The sequence below is a fragment of the Protopterus annectens genome, chromosome 7.part0 (genome assembly GCF_019279795.1).
Source record: "Protopterus annectens isolate FY-2018-M chromosome 7.part0, PAN1.0, whole genome shotgun sequence".
Taxonomy (NCBI): Eukaryota; Metazoa; Chordata; order Ceratodontiformes; family Protopteridae; genus Protopterus; species Protopterus annectens.
Genome location: NC_056739.1, coordinates 158,537,981 through 158,550,537, shown reverse-complemented (window position 1 = coordinate 158,550,537; position 12,557 = coordinate 158,537,981). Strand labels below are relative to the sequence as shown.

The 12,557-nt window shown below is 39.0% G+C and overlaps 1 protein-coding gene across 1 annotated transcript; it reads left to right on the top strand.

The window, feature by feature from the left end:
- Positions 1 to 6,143: 6,143 nt before the first annotated feature.
- On the top strand, positions 6,144 to 11,512 carry LOC122806300 (potassium voltage-gated channel subfamily A member 2). The gene is made up of 2 exons (XM_044076608.1): positions 6,144 to 6,367; positions 6,769 to 11,512. Exon 2 carries the CDS (start codon positions 7,997 to 7,999, stop codon positions 9,491 to 9,493), a length of 1,497 nt encoding a protein of 498 aa, XP_043932543.1. The 5' UTR covers positions 6,144 to 6,367; positions 6,769 to 7,996; the 3' UTR covers positions 9,494 to 11,512.
- The last annotated feature ends 1,045 nt before the right edge of the window (positions 11,513 to 12,557 follow it).

Below are 12,557 nucleotides of genomic sequence, written 5' to 3'. Positions count from 1 at the left end.
GTCGGTTTAGTGTATTTTGTGCCATTCTGCACTAACTCAGAGCAGATCTGAGAGTTTCCACTTAGGTTTTTGACATAGCTAAAGAATGCTTTGTGGTCATCTTTGGAGTCATTGGCAATTTTTCTTTCAAAACTAGCCTTGGATAATTTAATGAGGGATCATAGTTTCTTGCTGATACTGATCAGGGATGTCTTTCCTTCTTGGGATTTTACTCTTTTCTGTACTAGATTCCTCCTTCTGTTGTATAGTTTGTTTATGGCAAGGTTCCAGTCTGGTTTCCTTTTCTTGGAGGAGTGAGTCTTGGTTTTACTTGGGATAGCACGATCCATGCATTCCTGCAGATGCTCATAGAGTACCTTTGTAAAGGTTTCAGCAGCTTGGACACCATTGTCCTTTATATTGGGGGCTGTGAACCTTTCCACCTCGGTCTTAAGTAATGTGAAGTTTGCTTTTGAAAAGTTTTTCATGGTGGTTTCCTTGATTGGGGGTGGGGGCAGAATGTGGATATCCAGAGTGATTAGTCTATGGTCTGATCTAACCAGCAAGGGGTTGACCTCTGGTGTGGAACACCGGTCGCCAATGTTGGTGATGACCAGGTCCAATATGTTGTTCCCTCTAGTGGGGGTGTTGACCAGTTGATCCAGGGTGTTCGAGTTTATAAAATCTAGGAAGCGTTGGGCAAGGGAGTTAGTACTTGAGTAGTTCTCCCAGTTTATGTTTGGGTAATTGAAATCACCCAGTATTAAGGTGTTTGGTAGAACCTCCATATTTCCCAGTGTCTCCAGAAATGTGGAATGGGGGTCCTGGGCCATGGTGGGTGATCTGTAGCAAGCTACAATTTGGATTGCAGTTTTGCCCACTGTTAGTTGCACATGGATGATCTCTGATGCATTGTGCTGTGCCACTAACCTGGAGGTGTGGGTATCCTTGATGAATATGGATACACCCCTGCATTTTGTGTTTTGGTCCTGGCTCTGTGGCCGAAAGGTATGATATGAGTTATAGCCTAGTAGTGCTGGGGTGCTCTCAGGAGCCTTAAACCAGGTTTCTGTTACTGCTCAGATGTCGATGTTCTCCATACTGAGGAGTGCCTCGAGTGCATGCATTTTGAGGTTTAGACTTCTGGCATTGAGTAGCATTATCCTCAGTTTTTGGTTACTTGTGCTATTTATGGTGGTGGGTTTGTCTTTCGAGCCTTGCCTAAAAAAGGCACTATGGGGGTGGCAAGAGCCTTGGCCAGTATTCAAAAGCCTAAGGGTGACAGGTGCAAGCCATCTCTTGCGAAGCAACGTGGCTTGTCGAGCATGTCATCCCAGGTGGACATATACTGGATCCCCTTTGAATGACACCAGAAACTTAGCCAATTGTTGAAATTGTTCATTTTTTTCTTTATACTGTGGCATCATTCTTGGTGAGGGCAGGATGCTACTCAGGATCAGGGTCATGCCGGCCCGGGCTACATGATCAGAGAGCTCTTCCATGTCTCTTTTCATGTAGTCCAGGGAGGTACATCTCAGGTCATTCACACCAACATGGACAATGACAGAGTTGTATTTGTACTTGTGACCTGAGTGCTTGTGTTATGTGGCGGATCCTGGCACCTGACAGGCAGCTAACTGTAACCTTCTCCTTATCCAGCCTAGTTAGTGGGACATCAGTGTGACTGACTATAGAGTCACCTATTACTAGTGTGTTGGGTATGTTATTTTGCGTTAAGGGCTGTGATTGCATGGCACACTGATTATGTGAAGTATGTGTTTCACGGTTGGTGATGAGGTGTGGAGGTTGCTTGGATGTCTGCTTTGGAGGTCTCTGTTGCTTTTGCAGATTTTTATTTAGAGCCTCCGAGTATGTTTTCATGTGTTCATGTGTGTTATTCGCTGGTGTTGGTTTATTAGGTCTATGTGAGACTGGTGGTGTGTTGCAAATATTACCCTTCTCCTCTTGACTGTCAGTTCCAGTCTTGGGTTGAGAGAGCTTTGCCTCCAGTTTGGCTGTATAATTGCATCTCTCGCATATATTAGTGTTTGGTGGTAGGAGGAGAGGGTTGTCTGTGTACATGAGGCAATTGTAACATTGCCTCAAAATGCCCAGATTCACAAGTTGGACTGGAGATTACACCAGAAACTGCCCTTTGGACATGCCTGAATAGGTAGAGTAAGCTGTGTTTCTGATTGGCTGGTGGGGACGAATAGAGAGCCTTGTCCTTCTGAACAGTATAGGTGGGTCTAGTGCTAGGGTTAATTAGTGCTCACTATGAGTTTTAAGCAAGTGCTTGACTGTGAAATGAATGGTTTGAATGCTAAAGTTGAAGGTTTGTCTAGTTCCAAGGGAAAAACTGAAGAGTAGATTTTGTGGAGCCGAGAATAGTTTAACTCTAGCTAAATGGCACTGCCCGGTGCACAAAACCGCAGAAATGCAGTTTTTATAGCAGGGAAGTGAAAGAGATAGAAATTAGCCCAAAATGGCTGATAAACTACTAACTTCTGGGCTGAAACCACTCCTCCAGGGACAGATAGGCTGCTCAAAGCTCCCCTCTCTCACAGGTTAACAGAGAAACTTCCTTCTATCCAAGTAAGGTATGGGCAACACCGAAACTTGTAACTCAGTCCTGGATTCAGCAATAACCTGAAAACTGGACTATACTAGTTCTGAAAGGCAGGTAACAAGTATTTTTTTTCCAGAAAATAGAGTAGATACAATCAAAACAACACTTTAAATGCACAGAAAAGGCTATTGTACTTTAGTGTGTAGCCTACAACAGTTAAACAGATTATTTAAACACAAAAATGACTTAATTCAAGTGCAGGCAGCAAATAAGTACAATATGTAGCAATAACAAACTTTTTAAATCACAGATTCACTAAAAAAAACTGGCGTTTTAGGCGGAATTAGTTAAGACAGCAAGAAAAGCAGAAAAGTGATAATCACTCCAAAGTCACTCTTTTGTCTCTTTGCTGCTGTAGACTCTGCAGAACACCTGGAAGGCATTTGCTGAGCAGAATACAAGCGCAAAAACTGCGTAAATGAAGTGAAAGAGAATAGAAATTAGCCCAAAATGGTCAATAAACTACTAACTTCTGGGCTGAAACCACTCTTCCAGGGACAGATAGGCTGCTCAAAGCTCCCCTCTCTCACAGCTGAACAGAGAAACTTCCTTCTATCCAAGTAAGGTATGGGCAGCACAGAAACTTGTAACACAGCCCTGGATTCAGCAATAACCTGAAAATTGGACTATACTAGCTCAGAAAGGCGGGAAACAAGTATTTATTTTTATTTTTTATTTATTTTTTTTTCAGAAAATAGAGCAGATACAATCAAAATTAGCCCAAAATCGCCAATAAACTACTAACTTCTGGGCTGAAACCACTCCTCCAGGGACAGATAGCCTGCTCGAAGCTTCCCTCTCTCACAGGTGAACCGAGAAACTTCCTTCTATCCAAGTAAGGTATGGGCAACACAGAAACTTGTAACTCAGTCCTGGATTCAGCAATAACCTGAAAACTGGACTATACTAGTTCTGAAAGGCAGGTAACAAGTATTTTTTTTCAGAAAATAGAGTAGATACAATCAAAACAACACTTTAAATGCACAGAAAAGGCTACTGTACTTTAGTGTGTAGCCTACAACAGTTAAACAGATTATTTAAACACAAAAATGACTTAATTCAAGTGTAGGCAGCAAATAAGTACAATACGTAGCAATAACAAACTTTTTAAATCACAGATTCGCTAAAAAAACTGGCATTTTAGGCAGAATTAGTTAAGACAGCAAGAAAAGTGGAAAAGTGATAATCACTCCAAAGTCACTCTTTTGTCTCTCTGCTGCTGTAGACTCTGCAGAACACCTGGAAGGCATTTGCTGAGCAGAATACAAGCGCAAAAATTGCGTAAATGAAGTGAAAGAAAATAGAAATTAGCCCAAAATGGTCAATAAACTACTAACTTCTGGGCTGAAACCACTCTTCCAGGGACAGATAGGCTGCTCAAAGCTCCCCTCTCTCACAGCTGAACAGAGAAACTTCCTTCTATCCAAGTAAGGTATGGGCAGCACAGAAACTTGTAACACAGCCCTGGATTCAGCAATAACCTGAAAATTGGACTATACTAGCTCAGAAAGGCGGGAAACAAGTATTTATTTTTATTTTTTATTTATTTATTTTTTTTTTCAGAAAATAGAGCAGATACAATCAAAATTAGCCCAAAATCGCCAATAAACTACTAACTTCTGGGCTGAAACCACTCCTCCAGGGACAGATAGCCTGCTCGAAGCTTCCCTCTCTCACAGGTGAACCGAGAAACTTCCTTCTATCCAAGTAAGGTATGGGCAACACAGAAACTTGTAACTCAGTCCTGGATTCAGCAATAACCTGAAAACTGGACTATACTAGTTCTGAAAGGCAGGTAACAAGTATTTTTTTTCAGAAAATAGAGTAGATACAATCAAAACAACACTTTAAATGCACAGAAAAGGCTACTGTACTTTAGTGTGTAGCCTACAACAGTTAAACAGATTATTTAAACACAAAAATGACTTAATTCAAGTGTAGGCAGCAAATAAGTACAATACGTAGCAATAACAAACTTTTTAAATCACAGATTCGCTAAAAAAACTGGCATTTTAGGCAGAATTAGTTAAGACAGCAAGAAAAGTGGAAAAGTGATAATCACTCCAAAGTCACTCTTTTGTCTCTCTGCTGCTGTAGACTCTGCAGAACACCTGGAAGGCATTTGCTGAGCAGAATACAAGCGCAAAAAATGCGTAAATGAAGTGAAAGAAAATAGAAATTAGCCCAAAATGGTCAATAAACTACTAACTTCTGGGCTGAAACCACTCTTCCAGGGACAGATAGGCTGCTCAAAGCTCCCCTCTCTCACAGGTGAACAGAGAAACTTCCTTCTATCCAAGTAAGGTGTGCGCAACACAGAAACTTGTAACACAGCCCTGGATTCAGCAATAACCTGAAAATTGGACTATACTAGTTCAGAAAGGCGGGAAACAAGTATTTTTTTTTTTCAGAAAATAGAGCAGATGCAATCAAAATTAGCCCAAAATCGCCAATAAACTACTAACTTCTGGGCTGAAACCACTTCTCCAGGGACAGATAGCCTGCTCGAAGCTTCCCTCTCTCACAGGTGAACAGAGAAACTTCCTTCCATCCAAGTAAGGTATGGGCAACACAGAAACTTGTAACACAGCCCTGGATTCAGCAATAACCTGAAAACTGGACTATACTAGTTCAGAAAGGCGGGAAACAAGTATATATATATATATATATATATATATATATATATATATATATATATATATATATATATATATATTGAGAAAATAGAGCAGATATAATCAAAACACTTTACCCAATTAACCAGTTAAAAAACTTAAAACGGAGCCCTGTTCCAGCAGTCTTCAATCAGACAAGTTCCAACTGCACAGTCCTCTTTTTGTCTCTTTCTTATCTTCTGTGTTGGACATGTACATTTTGTGCACTCCTGTGATGTTGCAGGTTTAGTAAAGACTGCAGGAGGAGGTAATTATTGCCATTAACAAGGCTTTGCCATCATATGTGTGAGTTTTGTTGTAGCCTGTAGCTCAAACCAGATCAGCAAAATGTCAGGGATGTCACTGGAACAGTATAATGTTTATAGAATTATTCCCAGTACAAGAAAACACAAAGTTGTCACTGACGACCACCCCTGTCACAGAGATTGAACAATGATTCTTTTTCTAGCACTTTTAAGAATTACTTGTTCCATTGTGGACAATTCAGTGTGGCTGTTTCTGGTTAAATACTACTGCTTTGGGTGTCACAAAAGATGAAATCTTATAAGGCGATCTAACTTCAAACAGTACCCCCATGTAACTGATGTGACCGAGAATAAAAATTGTACAACGTGGCTTTAAGTGTTTCGTTAAAACTCGGCAATGCAGGGTGCATTAGCTTTTAACCAGGCAATTGCCAAGTTAGTAAGGGAGACAGTATTCTGCACTAGTAACCCGCCCCACTAGTGTTACCATCTTCTGAAAATAATTCAGAAAACAGGGCTTACCCAAACAAATAGTGCCCCCCGCTGCTGGCGGCTAATTTAATTTAACACTTCCCCTTTAAAATGGATTCTCTGTTTCCAGGTAAAATAGAACTGGTGCAAAGGAGAGAGCTTGGTCTTTAGGTATGCACTGCAATGCTTGACTGCAGAAACGACTTTAAAGCTTTGATATTTTTTCCACAAAGTCTGCTAAAGGAAACACTTATATTGCACATCATATAATGCAAATTCTAGGAGATAAGCATGGAATCAAAACAGAAAAGAAGCAAATGAAATCCGCCGGTTGGACATCAGGAAGCTCAGACTACATAACCATAACGGTAAATGGCACGCATTGTACCAAATGTACCGACTTGCTTTGCCCTGTACAATAACATGCTGCATGCTGTAGATAACTGAAATTAATATTGTAGGATTTTAGCAACTTTAATAAGACGAGAGCTCAGAAATAGCTAGTCATTGTTTACTGTTTAGTGCTTGTATGCCCTTACACCCAGTGGTCTAGTGGAAAAAATGATGTCTCACTGTAAGCCAGCAAATATATGAAGTGCAGCTTTATTTTAGGGTACAGTACCTCACAGGAAGGGTATGCTATTTATTTGTTGGGCAGGAGTACATGCTGGGCATTCACATTTAGCTCACGTGTTGTGTAGCCTAGAGGAGGAATACAGTTATGGCCATTATCCTAACCTTGTCATTGTATTTGTGTGTGTTGTTGCAGTTTGTAACGCAGAACATTGCTTCGGCATTCAGCAGAGCATCTCGGAATTAGCCATTTACTATCACTAAGATCTGCATCCTCGCTGCTGTTACTTCCTATTACTAGTTCTACATCACTGCTGTTTTCCCCCCTTCGCATGTAACGTCATTTCTCCTAAGGACACCAGGGACGTCAGGTTTTGCTGATCTTAGCATCTTTGTACCATAATACTTGAGGCACTGGAAAGAACTTGTCTTCCCTTAAGTTGAGCTCATCTTCCTCACTGGACGCTGCCTTCCCCTCCTCCCAAGGACTTTGTTTTAATTCCGGAAGACCACTTTTTTTACATTGGCTCGGTACCTGTCTCACCATCTACAATACAGAAGATCTGGAGGACGCTCACCTCTGATGTGGGATTTCCCCTACATGACCCTACCCGTCAAAGGAGCTGTCGAATCATTTTATGTGCAGTCATCGTTTTTCCATTTTTTAATGATTCACCTGCAATCTGTGCTCCTGTTATGCCAGTAGCACAGAGACTGGAGCTGGGAAAGGTTTTCAGTAATAAAATCTAACTACAGTGGAGCTCAGCTTTGCCGCATTGTAAGAAATTCCGCAGAGCAGACATTCCCAGCAGAACCTCATGGCTGCTTCCACAAGTAAAGAAACTCAAGGTAGATATTTCTGATCGCATGTCTTATGCATGTATTGTACAGCTGTTAGATCTCAAAACCTAAATGCATAGTGATGGTTTTCAGTAATTTTATCACCCATTATCAAATCAGATCCATCGAGGGGTTAGTACAGTGGTGATGAGAATGCAAACATCACAAGCACCCTTTATCTTAACGTAGGAATGGCTAATCCTTTGCTCAATCCAGATATGTAACCTCTGCAAAATGCAACATAACCCCTTTCTCATGAAGTTCTCCAGACTGTGTACCAATGCTCAGGAAAGCCTTCCTACTCTAGTCATACAGCTTCACAGCCCACCACCCCTGACACTGCTGCCTGTCTCAACAAGCCAGTTCAAAATACTGAAAAATAAAGGGTTCTGAAGGATAGCTTAGTCAATGTAACAAGTTCCAGTCCCAGAAACATTACCACATAATGCAAGCTGTTGAAGTGATAATTATTAGTTTGTTGATGAAAATGGAATTTTTTAAGTGAACTGCTTACAAGTCAAGAAACTTTTTTTTATCCGCAAGTCATCTAGAGGAGGGTCTATATTAAAATTCTGAAAGAAAAGATGACAGTTGCTACTGGAGATCCAACAGATGAAGCTGCAACTTTACCTGGCCACCCTCAAGACACCTACGATCCAGAAGCTGACCATGAGTGTTGTGAACGAGTGGTTATCAACATCTCTGGGCTTAGGTTTGAAACCCAGCTTAAAACTTTAGCACAGTTCCCAGAAACACTGTTAGGGGACCCCAAAAAGAGAATGAGATACTTCGACCCCTTAAGGAATGAATATTTCTTTGACAGAAATAGACCAAGTTTCGATGCCATTTTGTACTACTATCAGTCTGGCGGAAGACTTAGGAGGCCTGTTAATGTGCCCTTAGATATTTTCTCTGAAGAAATCAGGTTTTATGAGCTTGGAGAAGAAGCTATGGAAATGTTTAGAGAGGATGAGGGTTTCATTAAAGAAGAGGAGCGTCCTTTACCAGATAATGAATTACAGAGACAGCTGTGGCTGCTATTTGAGTATCCAGAGAGTTCTGGGGCAGCCAGAATTATAGCAATTGTATCAGTGACTGTGATACTGGTCTCGATTGTCAGCTTTTGCCTGGAAACCTTGCCGTTATTCAAAGAAGACGACAAAGATGCATATGGAAGTGCTGGCAACTTTCATCCATATACCAACAGCACAGCAAGGTATAAAACATTCTATTTCACAGACCCTTTCTTTATTGTTGAGACCCTTTGCATCATTTGGTTTTCATTTGAGTTCCTAGTAAGGTTTTTTGCTTGTCCAAGCAAAGCTGGTTTCTTTACCAACATTATGAATATAATTGACATTGTGGCTATCATACCATATTTCATCACACTTGGAACTGAAATGGCTGAGAAGCAGGAGGATGGACAGCAAGGTCAGCAAGCGATGTCTCTAGCCATTCTTAGAGTTATCAGGCTGGTCAGGGTCTTCAGAATCTTTAAACTGTCCAGGCACTCCAAAGGGCTACAGATTTTGGGTCAAACCCTTAAAGCCAGTATGAGGGAATTAGGACTTCTGATCTTTTTCCTTTTTATTGGTGTCATCTTATTTTCCAGTGCTGTATATTTTGCAGAAGCAGATGAGACTACTTCCCAGTTTGAAAGCATTCCTGAAGCTTTCTGGTGGGCAGTAGTTTCCATGACAACAGTGGGTTATGGAGACATGGTACCTATCACTATAGGTGGAAAGATTGTAGGCTCTCTGTGTGCTATAGCAGGTGTGTTAACAATAGCCTTACCTGTACCTGTTATAGTGTCCAACTTTAACTACTTTTATCATCGAGAAACAGAAGGAGAGGAACAAGCCCAGTACTTGCAGGTTGCCAGCTGTCCAAAGATTCCATCTTCTCCTGACCTAAAGAAGAGCAGAAGTGCCTCTACCATCAGTAAATCGGACTATATGGAAATACAAGAAGGGGTCAATAACAGCAATGAGGATTTTAGAGAAGAAAACCTGAAAACTGCCAACTGTACCCTAGCTAACACAAATTACGTTAACATCACAAAAATGTTAACTGATGTCTAACACGTGCAACTAATGACATTTCTACAGCTCAAAGAGGACAGTCACATATCTTGTATGCAATGCATAATTGTGTGTCATACTCTGTGGCTTCATGTCTGCATGAACAGCAGTACAGTGTCTGTGTGAGCAACATTTTTTGCCATTAACAGGGTAGTCCACATTTTTATAACATTCATGCTAGTTATTACAGTTTTGTGTCTCTGCAACATTAAAATGCAGTATTTAGACTCATAGTAAATATAGTAGTAGGACAAATAGCAAGAATTAAGACTGTTCAACAAATCCATATTTAGAATTACATATATAAAGAAGAAAAAAATCAATCATAATCTTTAGAAAACTATCAGACATAACCAGAATGAATTTATACATATAATGCGAGAGAGCCATGCTGGGGGAGGAATGCAATATTATCTTTCTGTGCTAGGAAGTGTACAACAATTTCTCACTACCAAAATGACTATGCCTGTGCCAAATTATGTATCCCTCTGTGTCTGGAGGCATTATGCTTAGGAATGTAAAGTTGGAGGTGTGCTTTACGGGGATGGCAAACAAAATGGTGCAAAGAGCTTTTTCCTCTGCAGTATATCATTGTGAGGCTCAGGAGGTGGGGACAGATGGTTTGACAGTATCGTGATTTGTTATGTCTTAAACTTTGCATTCCAGGAGCAGATGAAAATTATGAGCAAGACTTCTTTGCATACTATTCATGCAGACACATTTACAGCTTTCAGCAGGCTCTGTTTTAGGTTCACCAAAGAAAACTAACTGTTTCCGTCTCTGAGTTTTAACACATTCCTTTTGTCACACCATAATAATGATATTGTGGCCTAAATTATATAACCATTGCAGTCTATTTTATGATTGTTTACTACTGATGCATGAATATGTGTTGCATGTATATTAATATGTATAATACTAAAGATATATTTTCATAGAATATGTTACAGGCAATTATGAATAATGCTTTTATAGCTTCATGGTTTGATTACACGATTGTAGCATATGTCAGTGGAACTTATAAATTGTAATTGTAAATTTTATACTAAACCAAAATGCACAAAGGACAGACAAAAAGGAATATATCAAACAATTAAAAATAGAAGATATGGAATAACTAAACATACAATATTTATAATAATTAAGGGAAATGGCATATACTAGGTTTTGTTAATTAGCACTTTAATTTAAAGGCAAGATCATATTTATAAAATGTATTGATATCAACAAGGATCGGGTTTCCTAACCATGACATGGGTTAAGTATCACCCGGTCACTGTGCAGTTGGTCAGTATTTGATCTGCATGAAATGCTTGCTCCATGAAGAAGAGGAACTGTTTTGTTCCACGTACTGCCTTTTTTTGACCAACATACTCTAATTCTAGCAAACAGTCCTTTCAGTTTGTAAGTAGAATTGGATGGGAGGGATAGTTAAAAAGCAGACCTGGCAGCATGCCACTGCCTACCTTTTAGGAAGGACAAGGCAGTTAGTCTTTTGTTATTAAATCTAATAGTAATACACTGCTAACTGCCATGTACAATCTGTCGAGCTGTACGTAACTGTTAGAATATATGTAACAAGGTTACTTTCAGATACTATTTAAAAAAGCACAGAATTTGAAAGAGATCAAAGGTATACAGAATGCTTAAAAATCACACTTCTTTCTGTAATGCAATAATACCGTCTTATGGCCCCCCAAAACAAAAAAAACAAAAAAATAAAAATAAAATGAATTTTAAAATGAGAGCAATGTAGTACTGTATCTCCATATCTTATATGATCATAAATGTTAGTTTTACATGTTGAGCATGAATTATGTTTTCATTAAATATAGTGACTCTGGAATGCTATAGGTTTCTTTCTTACCTAAAAACTCTTGCCTACATCCAAGAGCCAAGAATGGCACAATACATTTCACAAAAGCAGTGCAAAGCACTGCCACGTTTAGTATTATGCTTTTCCCCATCCAAGATCCAAGCAGTTTGCAGAAGTTTTCATTCCTATAAAAGAAAACTATCCTTAAATTACATGTGCTTTTGCAAAGTGTTTTGGCTTTGAGTTTGACAGATCAATAATTCAGGGTAAAGGGGCTTTATTTCTTAATAGTTGAGTCACATATTTTGTATTTTAAACACGTAGGAAATTAAATTCCCACCAGTGCTTTGGTTTATATAGAATTTGCTCTGCTTGTATGGTCAAGGAACTCATTCCAGGCTTTGCGGCACATCTCATTATCCCATTGTGTTTTTTTGTTGTTCTTCTTCTTAGACAATGTAAGTTTCTAATATGTATTATTTTTTCATCAGTAACTGTTTGCATTGTTTGTGTGACCTCAGCTTTTTGTAAGTACTCCAAAACAAAGAAATTGAATTTCTGGATTCTCTAACAACTTTAGAATATATAGAACTTTGCTTAAATACTTCACCAATACAATTGTAAATTATTTTATTTAACTTTGCTTAATCAAGATCCAGAAGCTGGTCACACATGTTTATGAGACACTTTGTTAGTCATTCTTGGAGTGATCATTCTGTCACTATGGTTGCCAGAAGATGGGCGCTAGTAATGGATTCAGGCCTATAAAGAAAATGGAGAGGTATATGGGAGATTGTTTTATTAACTCTAGTGTGCAGTGCAGAAAGGTTCACTAACTTTCCATGCACTGCACGGTATGCTGCAATATTTTCCAGTTGTTAATGTATTGTCTTAAACATCAACTGTCTTCAAATGGGTATGCTATTGTCAGTCATATATTAAGACCTGAGCAGGCAGTTAAAACACAAATGTGCAGGGAACTGGACAATTTTAATCACTGCCCTTTATATTTGTCATAGTAATAAATTTTACTTTGCATAGTTTACATAGTACTGCAATTATAAGTGGTATAAATTCAGTGTTACATATACAATGTATATTATCTCTTTCTCTCTCTTTATGTATATATACTTTTATATATATATATATATATATATATATATATATATATATATATATATATATGCAGATATATATAAATACATGTTGTGATACTTTTATAGATGTTTGTCTTAAGAGGAAGCATTT

What these genes read in the sequence shown, in the direction of transcription:
- LOC122806300 (XM_044076608.1), top strand. Translation starts at nt 7,997, where the DNA reads ATGACAGTTGCTACTGGAGATCCAACAGATGAAGCTGCAACTTTACCT.